The sequence below is a fragment of the Hoplias malabaricus genome, chromosome 5 (genome assembly GCF_029633855.1).
Source record: "Hoplias malabaricus isolate fHopMal1 chromosome 5, fHopMal1.hap1, whole genome shotgun sequence".
NCBI lineage: Eukaryota > Metazoa > Chordata > Actinopteri > Characiformes > Erythrinidae > Hoplias > Hoplias malabaricus.
In genome coordinates this window covers 13447039-13467414 of record NC_089804.1, presented here as the reverse complement: position 1 = coordinate 13467414, position 20376 = coordinate 13447039, and the positions used below count along the sequence as shown (strand labels likewise).

At 38.0% G+C, this 20376-nt stretch overlaps 1 protein-coding gene across 1 annotated transcript in view; it reads right to left on the bottom strand.

The window, feature by feature from the left end:
* Positions 1 to 963: 963 nt before the first annotated feature.
* Positions 964 to 20376, bottom strand: part of ghrhrl (growth hormone releasing hormone receptor, like) — a 38504-nt gene continuing 19091 nt past the window's right edge. Inside the window, exons 4-13 of the mRNA XM_066672300.1 lie at positions 17240 to 17331; positions 15010 to 15107; positions 12745 to 12877; positions 12296 to 12449; positions 9618 to 9678; positions 8405 to 8474; positions 8222 to 8313; positions 6143 to 6272; positions 2861 to 2902; positions 964 to 1763 (exon numbers count right to left, since the gene is read on the bottom strand). Coding sequence (XP_066528397.1) covers positions 1662 to 1763; positions 2861 to 2902; positions 6143 to 6272; positions 8222 to 8313; positions 8405 to 8474; positions 9618 to 9678; positions 12296 to 12449; positions 12745 to 12877; positions 15010 to 15107; positions 17240 to 17331 — 974 coding nt within the window. The 3' untranslated portion in view covers positions 964 to 1661. The remainder of the gene's footprint in view (positions 1764 to 2860; positions 2903 to 6142; positions 6273 to 8221; positions 8314 to 8404; positions 8475 to 9617; positions 9679 to 12295; positions 12450 to 12744; positions 12878 to 15009; positions 15108 to 17239; positions 17332 to 20376) is intronic.

Genomic DNA, 20376 nt, shown 5'->3' with positions numbered 1-20376 from the left:
CAAACCTGGAGTGTTCAGTCTTTGTAATACCAAGCTCTTTATAGCTTGCAGCAATCTGCCTCAAAGTAATAACACTGCTCCCTACAGGCTGCTGCATCCTGCCCCCAAAACACAGAGCTCCTATAAAACAACACTGACTCCTACAGCATGCCACTGAAACTGTATAGAGCTAAAGTGTTTCACATTCTGCCTCCAATCAATATCAACACTGATCCTTAAAGCCTGCTGCATTCTGCCTCAAAATAGCATCTACAAATATATAAAATCAATAAAAACATTTTTACCTCCATTATTCATATCCTTGGTCATATTATAATTTAAAATAGTGTTGCATCAATATGTATTGCCTTTGCCATAATGTTTCATCAAAATCTATTGCCATTACCCCACCCCTAAAACAGCATCAGAGTTTTGATTACTGCTCACAGTGGGTGGGGGGAAAAAACTACCATTAATATAAATGTTTCCCTCCAATCTTACACAGAGAAAAATAGTTCAGAAACCTTAACTGATCATGTTTCACCTACACATATGTCACAAGCATGCGTTGACTATAAAAGCCAACAGTTTTCATAAGGGATGGAGAAATATAATTAGAACTGAAATTTTCTTAGTAATTCATTTACAAGCCTTATTTCTGGTCATTGTAAAATGCAGTTAAAATTGGAATCTCTGCTTTGGTCATTCTTTTGACTTCTGTATAGATCATTGTTTTCTTTTTGTGTAACAGAGTTTCAAGTTGCATTTCTTGATGCAGCTACTGCAAAGACTGAGCCTTTGGTGGATGCTCCCTTGATATAATTATATTTCACCTGCTTACAGTCTAAAGTTTTAAAGCAATGTGACATGAGCATGAAATCATTGGAACTCTTTTCTTTGTGCTTTTGTTAGCTATATACAAGTTTAAGAGAATTAATTTAATTATTTTCTTGTTTTTATTGCACTTTACAACATGTCCCATGTTTTTCAGAATTGGGATTTCTACATAAACGTGTATGCAAAAAAGCTGTAATGACTATTGATTAGCTATTATGTTTAAAAAGTGTAATACAAAACAGAAAATGCCCTGACACTAAATGCCATTTTAAATGGAATGGTGCCTTTCAGTACAGCTATATATGAAAAAGTAAGATGACAAATTTGTATGGCAGACGTGTAGGAATTTGATGTATTCTTCTGTAGTGAATTAACCTATAGGTCGTTTTTCATGTTTAGTAATCGTAAAATGTAACTGAATATCATAAATGTAATTGTAAAAATTGTTCAAATGTCCAAGTGTTGACCCCTAATTCTTACCACTTCCTGGTGTGAATCTATTCACATCCTCCTCAAAACAGCATGCATTTAAAAAGCCTCCTTTTTTAATGTTCTTGTAAAGAATTTAAAATAAAGACAACATTCAAGAAATACAGTGAAGCTGATTGAAAACAGCAGAATGGCTGTTTTTTCTTGTTTGTTTGTTTCAGGAGTAGAGTCTGAGCATGTGGACTTTCAGGTGTTTCAGGTCTGTTTCAGGAATCAGAGGTGGCACATTCAGGCACAGAATTTCAAAATCCTTCCCAGAGTTTTGTTTTAACAACCCCAAGCTGTTCTGAGATTTTTAGTTGAAATGAAATCCTGGAGGGTATTTTTACATTTATTATTATGTTTGCTTCCTCTGTTTAGAATGGTGTGTCCATTTGACTGCCTTTGGCACCAGCAGGAACAACTCCATAACTGCCCTCCTGCCAATGAACCCACCTCCTCCGCACCTCATTCTGGACCTGAAAAACACAGACAAACCTATATAGTTTTAATTTTCTTGAATGTTCTCATACTACAGTGCACGTTAACACTGGGAATCCCTGGGGTGTCAGCCAGTTTAGACTGTGTGTCCAGCCACAGATATTTAGGTATATATCAAAGCTAGCATTAGTGGATCTTAAACTCCTGGTGATGTAAAAAGCCTTAAAATACAGATAATTGTTTTTATTCAGCACAAAAATGGCTACCAGCGATATTTATACACTTTCAGCCAGAGACAAACTTAGAAGTTACTTGGCTAACTTTAGGTTTTAATTTGCTGCACTCCACCTACTGAGTGCTTACTGGCAGCTGTGATTAATTCTCATTTGTATGATGATTTGAAGACAGTTACTACATTTATATGCATGCAATAAGATATAAGAAAGCCAAATCAACAGACCACAACCACCAAACAGGGAGTGGCTTTACGGTGGTACGTCTAGAACATTTCCATTTTTGTGCACTTAACCTTAACCCCTGATTTTGAATTCTGGATTATTAGTCATTCATAATTTGTTACAGAGCTATTCCCTTGTAAAATGCCATCCTGCCCTTACAGTTATTTTAAGACAGGTTGTAATTACTGGCAAATATTCATGTAGTGATATCATTAATTGTTACAAGTCTTCTCAGCTGCTGTTCTTTAGACCTCAGGGGTTATTATATGAAGCACTCAATTTGCTTCAGTACTCAAACACAGGCATGTTTCACTAGGGATATCTAATTTACAATAAATTAAAATACTCTGCCAGTGTGGTACCCTGCCTGCCTCAGGAATAACTGTGAATTCACTAACAAAGAGCATGGTGAGCATATATATTTAGTTATATTTAGTGCAGCAGTCTAGCATAGTGCTGTTAAAGGTATGTGTTTTTTACAGCCTCAGGGTGAACTGATGTTATTTGGGTGAGCATACGTCAGTTTTGTAGTTTGGAAGTATGTAATGGATTCCAGCAATATTTATACCCTTTCAGCCAGAGACAAACTGAGATGTTATTTGGCTAACTTCAGGTTTTAGTTTGCTGTACTCCACTTGCTGACCTTTTTTTGGTTAGTTTTTAGAAGGCAGACTCACCTCTTGGTTAAGAAAACAGTAGAGAATTGCCACAATGAGCCCCTGAAGAAAAAAAAAACAAGAAAAATGTGAGAAACAGAGCAAGAGGAGAAGGGTAATTAGAGTTGCTTTACTTTATCTGATTCACACATTGAAGACCACTGTAACCACTGTAACTAGTAAATATAATAACAAAGCTCTTACATGTAGACAAATGTACAAAAACTGTAAGGTGGCTTTTTTATGATGTATATACACACACATACACACACACACACACACACACACACACACACACACACACACACACACACACACACAAAGAAACGAACACTGAAATCATTTCTCTTGTCTGACAGAATGACCTAGAGTAGCAGGGAATTAAGCCTAAGCTTGCTGTCTGTTTCTGTTGATATCTCAGCTGGATCTGTACACATACCACAGAATGAGAGCTCCCTTTTGGATAATGTATGCAGGATCATGGGAGTATCAGCACGCCCCACGCTTTCTTAGGCAGCACTAATCTTGCTTGAGCTCTGCTTGCCAAACGGGAATGAAAGATTTAAAAAGTTCAAGAGGACATGTCTGTGAGGTTGAGAGCGTGTTTGTACGGCAGATGTAAAGGCGAAACCCGAGTTGTGATCCAGCAGTTGACCGTGTTTACTCAAGGCAGGTGTGACTCTGAATGAGGAACCTGTTGATTTTGCATCAGAATCTTGGATGGAGTGTGGCGGTGTGCTGCAGAATCCTAGTGAGGTTTTACTCAAGATGCACTTCACTGAACTTTTGATTAGACACCCACATGGTTAATTTTCAGAGATACACACATTTCAGTTTCATATCTGAGTGTGCAAAATCTCTGCAGACATGGAAACCAGGTAAAGTGTGCATGGGGTTTTGTTATATTGCTCTTGTCACAGTAAACAATAGTGCATTATAGCAATAACAGTGCAGCACAATTTGAATATGAACTCAATATGAAAGGCAACATTAATAAATTTAATCAAAAATTACTTTTTATAAAATTTAGAAAAAATTTAAATTCCTCAACTTTTGCTAGCCCTTCAGTCTGTTTGCATGATCAAAACTGGTCTTAAAATGTTTATGAAGTCAAACTATCTCTGTCCAGTATGCTAGACTCTCTCTCTCTCTCTGTTTTTTTTTTTTTTGCTGTTTCGGATCACTTAAGGTGGAATGTCTCCAAATTCAGGAGATGGCTCACTGCATTACCAGATGTGCTACCAAATGAACAACTCTGGTAATAAATTAGTTTCTGTGGTAATTCAACAGTGAATAAAAACAGACAAGTTACATGTCAGCCATGTACCAATAGCAGTCATTTTTCCCATTAAACACATTGCGAAAACTTAAAATACTCTGAGCTTCTAAACGTAAACAAACCAGAGAGAACAGCACTTCCCCACAGTTGTAGACGACCCCTTTAATGTGAGCCCTGGACCTGGAGAGTGTAGGATTTCTTGGATGGATTCACAATGCAAATTACTGTAATTGTAATCGCAACCTGCCCCTCTCACTTGAAAATGGTTCAGAAATATAACAGATGTGTAGGATTGGTTATAACTGCACTCCGGGAAAAAATATATGCTGGCAATGGAACACAGAGCTGAGATTTCCCAGCAGCACCATATATTCTCTGGACCATGGTGCATCCAGAGTCTATAAATATATGAATATGTTATCCACACCGGTCAATGCTGATGATTTACCTGCAATTTCCAGCTAAGCCAATTTCCACTGAAGCATCAACAATGTGAACGTACCAGTCAGATAATACCTAATGCACTCACACCCTGACCTTAATCATTATCTGATGAACTGTAGCTCTCTAATCACTGATCGGATGAAAGAGCAATCCCTACAAACACTACAGATTACGGGCTTGAGATCAGCATGGACTGCTGCCACACTGTGAGAGTACATACATGATATTTTATCTCCAATACATAAATATAGAGACTAATGTCAAAAAAGCCCAAATAAAGTATAGATCCTTGGACAAAACATTTAAATGTTTTTTCATTCTCACCAACCTGGCTCTTCAGTACTATTTTATTAAGAGTGAGCCTCCACTACATCATTGTTAACTATTTTCCTGTAAAAATACTTACACTTCCAGTGAATGAGGTGATGATAGCTATTATAATATCTCAGTTTTTTTTATTTAAACTTACTCACTAATTAAATTAAATTAAATTATTTAATTAATTAATCAAATAGAAGTGACATGCTACATATACATTTGAATTAAGATGTTAAGCACCTCATCAAACCAGATTTTAACTAATTCATTATGTCACTTGCAATAAGCAGGCTAACGTGGTCTCAAGATGGTGCCATTGAGAGTTAAACAGTTTTTAATGCATTATAAACTACAGATCTTGTCATCAATAAAACTGGGGTCCTTGTTTTTTTTATTTGGTAAATACAATTTCATAGATACAAAAAAGCTGTTCATGTTCATGTAGTGCTGATTTACATTAATGCTGTTTTATATTAATTTCTTTTTATGTTGATATAATCAAAACCTATCAATGCAGAATGAAAATACAAAGGCAAGCAACTAAGTATAAAATTTATAAACAATTATATTTACATAATATACAGGCACTGTAGCTCAAAACTACAAGAATAACTCTTTGGACATACAGAGTTCATAACGAGCTGTGTGTTAAAACCAGCCTTCTGAATGAGTTACAGACTGAAAGAGATCTCCTTTAAATCATGATCATACACAAATCAGCAGTATCCCTGGTTACAGAGCTGGCGGTAATATTTGTTGCAGGAGAGCAGAAATTGCCATGCAGTTTACATCCTGATGTAAAGAAAATAATTTCCAGTTGGATAATGTCTGCTCACACTTAAACGTGATGATTCTACAAAGGTTCTTTTTGTTTCTTGTAGAATGTGCTGTAGATGTTTCTAAATACAACCTTTTAGAAAAGAGTGCTATATAGAACCATCTATAGCACATTCTGTAGAACCTCTTCACAATGCAAAGAACCCTTTAATCATCCATACATATATTTTCTTTTCCACTTCAGGGTCGCAGTGACCATGGAAACATGGAACATGGAAACTCCACCCAGATGGGACTTGAACCTAAGATCCCAGCACTGAGAGGGGAACGTGCTAACCACCAAGCCACCATGCCGCCCTTTTAATCATCCAAAAGGTTCTTAAAGTGTTCAGGGTTCTATACAGAACCCTATCCTTTAATAAAGAACCCTTGTAGAACCATCATTTTTACGAGTGTACTGCTTTAGAGGAGGCGGCTAGATTTACCTGAAAGGAGCCAAGACACAGCTCTATGCAGAGACGCAGGCTCAGGTTGGAATAATCTGGCAGGAAGTTAAACACCACATAATGGGTCCCAAACAGGGGGATGAGGAGAAGAGTGGACTTGGTGAGGCGTCTGGAGAAGAGAGGCAGAATAAAGGGACTGAAAGATAGAGAGAAACAGAATCTCTCTCTATTGCAATTTTCAAAGAAATTTGAACAATACAGAAAGTGGCAAAGGTTAAGAAGCCTTCTTATAAAACACATGAAAAATTCAAAAAAATTGTCTAGCTAGAAGGACAGCGAGGGAGTTTAGTGCCAGGTGCTTCTGTTAAGCGTGGGCACAATACGGATTTGAAAGGGCAGGATTTCAAAATGAGCTTGTATTGTTGTGTGACATTTAAGGGGTGTGTTGGCATGAGTTTGTCACACTGCTTGTCAGCTAGGTTTTCAGTGGAGTTGTTGTTTTTTTGTTTTGTGACAAAGCAAAGCTAAATTTCTACCTTTAAGTTTGTGTACATAAGTATTTTGGAGCCAGTGACACATTGCTGTCCAAAAGGTTATTTTTTTTGATTGATAAATTCTTTGCAGCAGACCACTAGACACTGAAAATATAAATAAAGTTATTAAAACAATATCAATTATCAGTTGTCCACCAGAACTGCTCTAAGATGAAAGTTCTACCACATAAAGGATTCAATCATTTTCTCACTGCTGTGAGATGCAGCAGTTACAAGCCCTGCATCTAATCAGCATATGCATGAACACAGCTAGGGCAGCAGCTCCCATTGTGAGCACTCAAAATAATAACATCATCAAACAAGAAGAGTGATACACTTACACATTCACACAACACATACAAAAAGACACACACAATTTAAATACAACATAGGAATGTTGTAGATCTCTTTAAATTCAAAACTAAAACTACATCTACAGCACACATTAAACAAAGTACATCAAATGACAAAACATATACATCTAATTTTGAACAACTGTTACATCCCATTCATTCATGTTCTATATGTTTTTGCAATTGTTTCTATTTAAACAGGGTTCTGGTGTCAAGGAGACCACTCCAGTCCAAGTCCTTCATCACTTTATGAGTCACTGCAGTACCTTCAGATTCAGAGACAGAACTGAAGATGTCTACAGACGCACACAGCAAAATGGAGCAGCACTTTAATCAAGAAACACAGTTGATATTTATAGCACTAAAGATAGAGAAGCACTTCAGTGATGCCATAAAACTGGAAAACCATATCTGGTGGGACAAAGTGATAAAACCCACTATATATATATATATATATATATGTATGTATATATTTCTGAATAATATTCATATTTCTTTACTTCAGTGCTGTTGGAATAGCCAAGGTGGGCTAGCATTTGACCCACCACTTGGAAAAGCTCTGGGGTGATGACCAGCTCCGCAGTTTATTATGAGTTAAGGTTGGTTATTAGAATAACGAAGTGTGAGAGCCAATCTCTGGCAGAACTAATTCTAGTCTTTGAGCTGGAAGACTGGAAACATGCAGGATCACAACTGAAACTAAGTCTTCATTAAGAGGTTTGTTGGAACATGGTTTTGCACTATACTTATGAGCTAGGATACATAGCACTAAAAGTAAGTTTCAGTCTGTAAATAGATGCTGTAGAGAGAGGCTCAGTTGTAACAGTGAAGTATTTAAAACCAAAACAATGGGAGTGTATCAGGGCCGTATGTTGTCAAAAATATTTTCCTTTCTGTATTCTAGTGAGAGCCTAAGGACAAAATGAATTGAGAGAAAAAGAGAGAGAGAAAGAGAGAGAGAGAGAGAGAGAGCCCTAATTCATAAAACTAGTTATTTTTTTCCAACCTTTATCAGATCGTGACTTCTGCTGTGGATGAAATCCCTGAAATTGAAAAAGAAAGCCTGATGCAATCCAGCCCAGATTAAATAACCTGATAACACCTGAAAACTGAAAAAGGGTTTATTTAGTTCATACAGTGAGTAGAAAAGTATGTGATGGCAACCAGCCTCAGACAATGTTTGAGTTATTGCTGTCATAGTTTCTGTGGCTACATGTGTATTAGCTTCATACCTGTACTGTGAAGAGTTGTTGAACTGTATGAGACGTGGGTTGAGCTTCTGTACTAGAATCCTTATAATGTTCATGAACAGCAGGAAGTTGATCTGGTCAGACAAGAGGTATCACAAAACCAACTGTTTATGCAAAAAAATGTTTAAGATTATGTGCTTGTGTGCATGTGTGTTTTTATTTTACCCCTATAGATACCACAATTGGTGCCTTAATTATCCACCAATAAGGGGAGTCTTCATTAATGTCCCAACACCTGAAAAATACATTTATAATAAGATTATTCCAAAAATAAAAAAGGACTGATCAGATGATACTGACTTTGATGACAACTGATTTTTGAAATGGTAAAATCGAGTAACTGTGGATAACTTTGGATAAATGTGCAGAAGTGTGTTTGCCCTCTCTTGATTTGTTTATCCCCAGTTTTTGTTGAATTTTCTCCTTTGAAAAATGTGAGGCAGCCCACTGCTTCAAGCTACTGCTGATCCAATACCACTGAACAGTTTAGGAGGATGCTAGCTGTTAAGAACTGTCGTGTCAGCTGACAGACTCCTGCACCAGTGTGTTTGCGGGCTTGAAACCGGTCTAATGTGTTTATGAAGCCCCAGTGTCTGTAAATGATTAAAAAAACAAACAGTCTAGGTCCGGTATGCTAGATTTCTCTTTTTCTGCTCATTGCTTCTGGAGACAACGGAGAGAAATGCAAACGTAAACAAGCACAAACGAAATGGGGATTGTACTATTCTTGCTCCAGAGGTGGGTAATATTGACTTATTTTTGCTGTTTTAAATAATAAATAAATAATATTGACTTATTGACTTGACTTTGCCGGATCAGTTATGGTGGAAAACTCAGGAGAGGGCTAACAGCATTAGCGAAAGTGCTACAAAACTAAACAATTTGAGTTACAAACGAGGGTTTCACCACTGAGCAGAGCTTAGCAGAACATTGCCCATAACAACTGACTCTGCCTTCTTCCCATAATTCATACTGTTATCATGCTATCATTACACTTGATGATCTGTCCTGATCCAACACACCAACATCAAGAACTGGCTGTTGACCTGCTGCCTATTATGTCCCACCACTTGACAGTTGATATTGTAACAAAGAAACATTGTACATGTCAGTGATTTTATTCTTGTGGCTGATCGGTGTACATTGTAAGGATTCAGAAGACAGAACAGAGAAGGAGCAGGCATTCTCTTTTGTGTGAGTGGTGAGTGGGAGATAAAAAGCATAGAGCAGAGACAGGTGTGGTTTTAATGTGGAGCTACGGAAATGACTTCTGTTTCACTCCACACCCACACTCTGATGAAAATGTCGTTAGTGTCATTGAAATCTGCAAAAGTTGTTCATTTTGAAAAATGGAGACATCAATGAGAGAGATATTTACTCTGTGTCCTCAAAATATACTCGCGAGACGATCCAGAGGACAATACACCCCAGCGGGACTCCTGCAAAGACAGAGAGAGAGAGAGAGAGAGAGAGAGAGAGAGAGAGAGAGGTACTACGTATTCAGGCTACTTCATTACCTGGTCATATAAACACAAGAAAAACATGTCTTAATTGAAAATTCCTCTCATACAAAGAGTGTCATTTAAATAAAAGAGGAAATAATGAAATCTAATTATTTGTGCACAACAGCAACAAGCTTCAATTGATTTTCACAAGACATTCCTCGTGCTGAGTAAAGCTAACTGATGTTAATTAATTTAGAGCAAACAGATTACTTTAGCAGGAATAAGGCTTCGCTGTCTGACAGTAATGAGTCCCAAAGGTAAGAACTTTTTTTTGTCTCTGAGAGAGTTAACATGCACACAAACATTGAGAATATGGGTGTACTCTGTATGCTATAGGTTTCTTTAGCTCTTTTTTTTAGCTTGTTGAGGATAAAGAATGTTAATTATGTCCTGCGCTATAGAAATATAACAAAAATACTCTCGATACATTTTTCTGTAAGATATTCCTGAGGATATTAGAATACTACATTTAAGACATATAATAATATAGACAGAGGACATATACAGGGGTTGGACAATGAAACTGAAACACCTGGTTTTAGAACACAATAATTTATTAGTATGGTGTAGGGCCTCCTATTGCGGCCAATACAGCGTCAATTCGTCTTGGGAATGACATATACAAGTCCTGCACAGTGCTCAGAGGGATTTTAAGCCATTCTTCTTGCAGGATAGTGGCCAGGTCGCTACGTGATGCTGGTGGAGGAAAACGTTTCCTGACTCGCTCCTCCAAAACACCCCAAAGCGGCTCAATAATATTTAGATCTGGTGGCTGTGCAGACCATGGGAGATGTTCAACTTCACTTTCATGTTCATCAACCAATCTTTCACCAGTCTTGCTGTGTGTATTGGTGCATTGTCGTCCTGATACATGGCACCGCCTTCAGGACACAATGTTTGAACCATTGGATGCACATGGTCCTCCAGAATAGTTCGGTAGACATTGGCCCATCTAGCACAAGTATTGGGCCAAGGGAATGCCATGATATGGCAGCCCAAAGCATCACTGATCCACCCCCATGCTTCACTCTGGGCATGCAGCAGTCTGGGTGGTACGCTTCATTGGGGCTTCTCCACACCGTAACTCTCCCTGATGTGGGGAAAACAGTAAAGGTGGACTCAGCAGAGAACAGTACATGTTTCACATTGTCCACAGCCCAAGATTTGCGCTCCTTTCACCATTGAAACCGACGTTTGTCATTGGCATGAGTGACCAAAGGTTTGACTATAGCAGCCCGGCCGTGTATATTGACCCTGTGGAGCTCCTGATGGACAGTTCTGGTGGAAACAAGAGAGTTGAGGTGCACATTTAATTCTGCCGTGATTTGGGCAGCCGTGGTTTTATTTTTTTGGATACAATCCGGGTTAGCACCAGAACATCCCTTTCAGACAGCTTCCCCTTGTGTCCACAGTTAAACCTGTTGGATGTGTTTCATCCTTCTTGGTGGTATGCTGACATTACCCTGAATACTGTGGCTCTTGATACATCACAAAGACTTGCTGTCTTGGTCACAGATGCGTCAGCAAGACGTGCACCAACAATTTGTCCTCTTTTAAACTCTGGTATGTCACCCATAATGTTGTGTGAATTGCAATATTTTGAGCAAAGATGTGCTCTTAAACTGCTAACTGAACCTTCACACTCTGCTCTTACTGGTGCAATGTGCAATTAATGAAGATTGGCCACCAGGCTGGTCCAATTTAGCCATGAAAACTCCCACACTAAAATGACAGGTATTTTTAGTTTCATTATCCAACCCCTGTATATATATGGCATATATAATATGAATAAAATTTTTTCACTCCCGATAACACATTTCAACGGCTCCACGTCCCAGTACAGCACTGTGCACTTCTACAATTACAGACTAGTTCATCTGTTGCTCTGCATCTTGTGTTTGCCCACTTTCACCCTGTTCTGCAAAGGACAGGACCACCACAGAGCAGGTATGGTTAGGGTGGTGGATCATTCTCAGCACTTCAGTGACACAAACGGAGTGGTGTTATGTTAGTGTTTTGTGCTGGTACGAGTGGATCAACCACAGAAGTGCCTGCCAAATCATACCTGCTCTGTGGTGGTCTTGACAATTGAAGAACAGGGTGAAAGGGGACAAACAAAGTATGCAGAGCAACAAACATCTATCATCTGTAATTACAGAGCTACAAAGTGCTCATGTATGGTCAGTGGAGCTGGTAAAATGAACAGTGAGTGTAGAAACAAGGAGGTAGTCATAATGTTACTGCCGTTTTAAACATAATCTTTATCCCTATCTTCAAATTAAGTTACATCCAAGAGGTGTGTGTGTGTGTGAGAGAGAGAGAGATACGGAGGGTTAAATGCAGAATTATACTTTTGTACAGATTTATGGTGCTGCATTCCTCCTTTTTTCATATTTTTCATGTTATGTAGGGTTATATCATCTGACAAACACACAATCACAGGCTTGTATTTCTTGGTAAGGATGAGGGAGAAGTGGAAGGAAAGACAGCGAGGAGGCTACTGAAGTGGTGCTGATAGTGTCATTGCAGAGCCAGTTTTAGTGTAGCTCACCCCAGCCCAGCAGAGCAAAACCCCAGAGACAGCGGCGGCTACGAGGAAAGGCAGAGAGCAGCAGAGAGTTCAGATACACTGCCTCTACCAAAAGCCACGAGAAATTACTCATAACGCAGTAGTGACAAAACACCACAGACGCCTTACAGGCAGCCTGCAGAAAGAAAGAAAGAAAGAAAGAAAGAAAAGTCATGTAAGTGAATTCTGTAATAATTGACTGTGGCTCTTTTCAAGGCTTAAATTTGGCTTTTATGTTTGCAGTGAAATTCTTTGGAACAAAAATAAATAAAAAACAACCTTCAGCCACTCCTATTAGATTGACTGAAAGACTGCAATAATCTATCTGCTTCCTGGCAATCACGAACAATACAACGTTTCATTATTTTTCCCATATCCTTCATTTTAAACCTCTATAGACTTTATAAACGTATGTATTTACGGACACTCACAGTAGAGAGAGTGCAGTGGTCAGTGTCCTCTCCAGCAAACAGCACAGCGTCCTTTATGAAGACAGATGCAGCTTTGATAATAAAGCTGAAGAACAACTGCACATGTATGTAGTTTCGGGCACAGTGCAGCCTCCTGTACACAAACAAACACACACACACACACATACACACTCACTGATTATGATATTATATCTCTGATTATGTTTGTTTGATTAAATAAATTGTAAGAAACCTCTGGGTTTCTTTGAAAAATTAAAGCAAGTGTCTTGGAAAGAGTGAATTCAGTAATAAAGTGTAATTACTGAAAAATAATTTGATGACATTATATTTACTTCAGTCTTCTTTAATATTCTGTCAAATATGTTACTTTAAAGTGAATGGTGTCACCATGTGCTCATTTAGCACATGGCTCTGTTTGTTGTTCTTGTCTCTGCCCTAGTCCTGCCTTAGTTCTGCCCTCTAGTCAGTGTCTCCTATGTATTCCTGCCCTCTCGTTATCAGTATCAGGTGTTCCTTGTTAGTGCTTTGTATATATACCCCTGTGTTTGCTGTGTTTCCTAGTCGGTTCTTGTGTGTGTGTAGATGTGTGTTTCTCTCTCTCTGCCTCTCCCATATCTACCCCTGTTCTCGGTTGTCTGTCAGTCTTCCTGTCTGTTCCTGTTTCGTTCGTGTGGTTAGTTTGTGAACCTCCTTGCTTGTTTGTTTTGTTTTGGTCCTGTTAAATAAAAAAATTCCTTGCGTTTATGTCCACCTCCTTTGTCTGTCCTCCCCAACCGTGACAAATGGCTTGTACATGATAACATGGATATTTAGTAAATGAAAGAATAGTCTCTGAATTTGCACAGAATTTTAAGTACTGACATATTATTAAATATAAATATACAAAACACAGAGGTAGACATTTCTCTTGCTTGTTTCTGTGTCCATATAATTTCACCTATTGTTTACTAAAGTGCAAACAGGTGGCCTGAGAAACGCCCAGAGACCCAGTTAACAAAATTACATCTTTAGGGGAGCCTCAAATGTATAATACAACAAAGGACAAAGGATGATCATTGCTTTTTGATTCTGTATGTTATTTCTGTCCCTGACATCCTTTCAATATCTTGCATGTAACCTTACACATAATTCTCCAACAGTGACATGTCCTCAGCATGGCATTAGGTAAGTAAAAATTTTCAACACCAAGCATTTCTACTTTGCATTTCCACAGTTTCCACAACAGGGAGGAACTCATTCAGTGGAATTAATATTCAGAAAAGCCTCCATCTGTTACAACATTACAACGCTCCAGCTGTGTCAGGGCTGACTGATCAATGAGGGTGAAGGTGACTGATCAAATGAAAATTAATGTAGGTCGATGGCATTGAAACATAATCTTCAGTCTGACTAAATATACCATGAAAAAGCAACACCTGTCTGTCATATTGTACTTAAGCATGTTTGTAATTGTAAATTTAATATTCTAGACTCACATTCTTAAATTTGGCTGCAGGTTTCATTAACTTGGTGGCCCCAATGTCCAGTGGACTAGTCTACTGTGACCTGCGTACACACTGAATGCACAAAATGAAATTTTATTCTGTATACTGAGCAAATTTTACTGAGCATGCACATGATGTGTGTCCATGCCCCTTCCTCAGCACTACAGCTGTTCTGATCTAAGCCATGTGAAAACTCAGCAACCAATGAGTAAACTGACTGAGAATTGGAAAAAAAAAACAAATCAAATCAACCAAATTTAGAGCAATTATCTGTGTTTAAATAAGCATGTTTACTCTGAGGATGCAAATCTCAAACGTGGGCACACATATAGCCTCATTCTGATACGCTGTTTAGGAAAAGGCCACCGTGTTTCTTCTTTGTTGGTTAAATGGCAATCACATCTAATAATGGCTCTGCCTCTCACAGGATCCAGGCTGCAAGCAGTGGACCACTGGTAATTAATTTGCTCTTTTCAGTTGACCATGTGTTATCAGATTTGCCCAAATGTCTGCAGGGGCCCAAAGCAGAGAGAAACACTGAACGATGGTCCATCTGCATTCAAATAAATTTGGCACCAGCCCTGATTGAGTTTGCCTTTAGCACCCAGGTCAAAAAAACTTACACATGAACACAGATAGAAAGTTCCACATCAAAGTAAAAAGTTCAGACTGAGACCTTAAGACTTTATATCACCGGGTTTTGAAAGATTCAGGCTATAATAAAAAGATGTCTGCGACACAGTTCACTGAAGAATTTCAAAGCCATGGAAAGCAGTATTACCTGAAGAAGAGCAGGATTACCACGGCAACAGTGAGGGAGAAGAGGGAGGCTCCATAGCCGATGGAGTAGATCAGTCTCACCGTAGTGAAATATGACTCCTGGGGCAAAGACAATCAGCAATTACACACCATCTAAGGGTTCTGGCATAAGAGAATGACTGAGTGACTGACTGACACAGAAAAGCAATTACATTCCAGGACAATGTTATCTGTATAGAACCTGACAGAGACAAAGTGTTTGACCTTTTGATTCTCTAGTCCAGCAACTACTAATAAAAACAGAGGTTCTATGTTTGTCTGTCTGTTTGTTTGTTTGTTTGTTTGTTCAGGGACAGACGGTACTCACAAGAAAGTGAATCCACTTTTCAATAATTAAAGGGACAAAGGGGGACAAGCTAAAATGATAATGTCACAAATGATTCCAAACTTTAATTCATAGTGTTGTTAAAGGTTGTGTTTTTTTCTAAATAGCTCCCCAGTAGAAAGCAATATTTTACATTTTAACCTTATGGTTTAACCTTAACCATTCACTTACTAAAAGTTCTATATGGTACCTAACCAAAAATTAATTTAATTAATTATGAACTGGATTTTTAATTATGAGTGGCATGGTGCTGCACATACTGCCTTGGATCACTGTGAGGAGGTTATAAGGAGTCTACAAGGATTTCCCACTAGGGTTTGGCAATATAGCCCTAAAATAATATCATGATATATCAGGGTATTTTGGCGATAACGATATTCTTGGCGATGTGAACAAAACACTGAAAAATATTTGTATTCATTTCAAAAACAGACAAAATTAATGTTTTATTAATATGAATTGTATTAAATTACATATATTTAATGTATAGTAATAATACTGAAGGCTTCTTTCATTTCTAATATAATGCCATGGTTTACTGTACATCTGATATTTTATAACCAAACCCCCCTCCACAAGCCACTCCCCTTTCTGGAGCAAATTCCTCCACCTCAGAGCCACTTTCCATCATACTTCACTGTGGCTAAATGACTCATGTAAAGAATAAATGCCGTATTATGGGTAACGGCATGATGTCATTACATAAACAAGTCTGAATATCACTAATATCAAGATATTGTTTTTTAAATCATTTTAAAAATTATGATGATGTAATTATGAACAATACAATATGGCACAGCACTACCCACCCCAAAAAAACAAAACAAAAAAAACCACTGTTGGAAGGTGGATTGGCTGTGCAAAATTCTCCCCAGGTGGGAGAGTGATTAAACTTGTGATTCAGGGTAGGCTCTGGACCCACCAAAAGCCAGAACAGGATGAAGTAGAAAACGAATGAATGAATGAATGAATTAACTGCACTGTATTGTTAAACTTAATGAATGACTGAGCTAACAAATCAGAGTGAAACCGTGAAAGAGGGAAACTGTGCTTTCATAACGCTAGGGTCTATCCTGTGACTGAACACAATATAACAAACAGCAATTGGGAACGTGCAAGTTATTCAAAGTACAAGGTAAAAATATTCATAATGAAATGATCATGCAAGCCTCAAAGAATAGTTCTGAACTAACAAGCCCAAATTCCCATTAGAGAACACTGCTGCTAATTAGGAGCCATTTTCCTCTGTTCAGTTTCTCAGGAAGAAATGCTCAGAGAGCTGATGATACATCCTATGCCCTACTGAGAAAACAAAAGACATTCACTGATGATCTTAAAGGTCATGCTGAGATGCTGTGTGAAATAATATTTAAAAATCATTCTAAAAGTAGTATCAGGATCTGATGCTCTGCGGTTTATTTTTGCTTAACTTCAGAAAGTATGGATCTTTTGTGATTTACAGCCAGACCCCATTCATCAAAACATCACCAGTGTGATTTTGTTTTAAAATATAGTCCCTAAAGAGCACATAACCAAAAAGAAAAAGACAAATACAGAGTCCTAATAGCAGGGAAGCAAACAGAGACATTAAAGGTGAACATCTTTTAGATTTTCCTGTGTTTTATCACCCGTAGATTATTTGTAATGTAATTCTTATTTAACATATAAAAACAACGGTAATTTCACCAGCTTGTGTATTTGCCAAGTACATTCCAGACAGATTACTTTGCAGTGTAGTGAACAAAGGCACTGTACAGACTAGAGTGAGAGTGCTTTTACGTCTTACAAATTTGTAGGAAATAAGCCCTTTAGGTTTGGTCAGATACAATTAGACAATCAGACAAATCCTGGGTAAGAAGAAACTGACCTCAGGGATGTCGTCATCTACACTGCAGGCCTCATGGTATGGAGGGAAAGGAGGAGACCAGCCTGTGCTGGTGCAGTTACGACTCACTGTACCTGCAGGACCATGAATCAAAGATCACAGTTATACACACAGGTATGCTGCATCAGACTCACAGTGTTTGCACATCTTTTAAATTAGATTTGAAAATGATTCAATGGAATGAAAATTGAACTTTGCGCTTCAGTAATACATCAGAAAGGCATTATACCAATGTTTATGATCAAAACAAGCAATGGCAAAGATGTGAACCACAAACAACACCTATTTTTCAGTGTAAGGACATTTTTTTAAAAGAAAAACCTCATATGACCATAGTCATGCATTGCATATGCCTAAAATTGGAAGAGATATTGATTTTGGGATTTCAAATAAATGAAAAAACCCACTCATTTCATCCAACAAGTTTAGTACTGTAGCTTTTGGTGAAGATATCATTGGTTCCAACTAATGTTTTCTTCAAGAGGCAGATCTATGATGAAACATAAAACATGACCAGAAGCCCCTGCTGCATGTGTTTTCCCATGTGTACATGCCAAGGTTTTAATGTTGGTGGAAATGGAATAGGATTGTACTCATTTTCATATAAGCAGGCGGTCTTCCCTGAAGAATTATGTTTCAGCAATTGGGGGACAAAGAGAGAAATGAGCTGAGAGTAGGTCCCTCTGTTCACTAGAATGAGTGTAATGAAAGCAGCATCTTGTATTTTGTTATTTTAATCTCTTTCAATGGAATCGACAATGTCAACAATGTGATTGTTCTGAATTGCATTATGCTTGTTGGATTTCCAGAACTGCTTCATCTTCTCTTCATCACTGAGTAATTGTGTGGCATAATTGTGGCGGAACTCAGACTATTGATGACCTGATTGCAGGCTGCTATTTATTTATTTATTAATATTTCCTTTGAGAGGATCAGTGATTGAGCAGATGTCTGCAGGTGTGTTTTAATGATCAGTCATTATTTAAATGGGATTCCCAGCCTTATTCCAAGCATTACTGAGCGTCCTGCTCTTACACTCCTGACCTGCTAATCACTCTTAAAAACCTGAGCTGGCTCTCAGTGTGGAATTGTGGAAAAAAAACTATAATCAGACAGTTCTTTATAACTATTCAATTGCATCTCGTTCACAAAATGGTTCTTTAAGGAACTATCCACCAAAACATTAGTTTAGGGAACAGAACGTGATTTAGATGTCAGGTCTGGACTTTGAATCCAGTTCCAGTACGTGATTTAGTCTATAGTTATTAATTGACCTGCTAAAGAAACTGATTGGGCACTTGCATACCTCCTAGTGATGACTAAAACCAGGACTGGAATCTGAATTCCAGGACTTTATACGCTTAATCCATTTTAGCACTGATCAACACTAATCAACACTTCACAACAGCACTGCTTTTGCTTCCCTGTTATAGATGGTTTGGATTAACTGTATATTAATACTACTACTACTACTACTACTACTACTAATAATAATAATAATAATTAAATTACTACATAGCTCTAGAAAACACTTGACTAGGACCTTGACTTTTACGAGTGTGAGATGCAGAGTTTCAAAAGAGATTACACAAGAAATATGCCAGACACAATAATCATAGACCCTGGCGGTTTCTGACATCTACAGCAATGAACAGAAATACGTTGCAAAGATAAAATTAATAGTAAAAGCCATCCTTTTTGAAATTTTGTTACAGATATATTGGCAGGCAGTTTACGTAAAGTCCTCCAATACCTGTTAGCTGCATTAGCTATATTCAATCCAGTGCAAATCTAACATGTCAAAATAGCATATCCACATATTACAATACACACTAAGTGGGGCGTACCGGAGCCTTTGTAAAACCTTATGGGGTTACATCTGTTATAATAATTCTTCTGGGGCAGCTGTGGCCTAAAGGTTCCAAAAGCATGCTTAGGAATGAAAGGTTGCCTGTTTGCTTAGCAGGAATAATGAGGGCTGGAGAAATGAAAATCCTCCTTCAACATCCACTACCGAAGTGTCCTTCAACAAATCACGCAACCCACAACTTTGGCTTGAGAACTGAGGTGAGTGTTCACTGTCTGTAATCACTAGTGTGTGAGTGTGTTCACTGTGTTCACAGTGAGTTAAACTTTAGTAGTATTGCTTTGCAGTGATGACTAAACACATTTCACCTTCACTTTTGTGCTCCACATATGAATTGCAGTATTTCAGTGTTCCCTATGAAATATCAATGTTCAAATAACATTTCTGAAAAAAAAAGTTTCACATGAGGGACAGCCCACACGGGGGTACACTGCTCTGGGTCATTTGTTACCTATAAAAGACACTTTTCTAAGTTCCTCTCTTTTCTAATCTATAATATATAAGGAGTATGAACTTTGAGTGAAGTCTTTTTGGTTCTCAGTTGTGTCCTTTTCCCCCTAACATGTCCAGCCATGCCCCTGTCCAGGGAATGAGGACTGTGTCTGTAGAGGGACATGTTCCAGGCGGTGTGTTACTGAAATTCCTGAGCATTCCCTTGAGCACAAATCTATCTTTTTGTGTCTTTACACCTTTGAATTGTCTCCAGAGGAGATCAGAGACTGATGTTTCATAGAGGGATATTTCTTTTGTTTTTATTTTTTGTTCACTTCCGTCGTTCCTGTGAATGAGAAAGAAACCCTGCGGTGTAGGGAGCATGACACTATTGATTGGAAGATTGCGGGAGGTGTGCAGTTACTGATTAGTAGAATGCAGGTGGTGTGTGAAAAGATTTTTTTTTGGTAGTTCCTATGAGGGCACAAATTTAAAATAACCTAAGATGGGTAGATAATGTGACAGATTTATGTGTTTATCTTTTGGACTGGTGTATAGTAGCGGATTGTTTAGTTTTGTATGGGACATTAACATATTGGTTGCTTGAGTAGCAGCAAAATCATTGCTTTCTATATGAAGAAATCTAATTCCTTTGTGAAAATCTGGCTTTTGAGGTGTGAAGTAGTTGGATTTGTGTAACAGGGCTTACAGAAAACAATACTATCAATTAAAAAAACTTTTCCTCAAAGAACACAGAGCAAATGCCATGTTTGTCTATTAATTTATTATTGGAGGTCTGTCCTAAGCTACAGGATGTCTT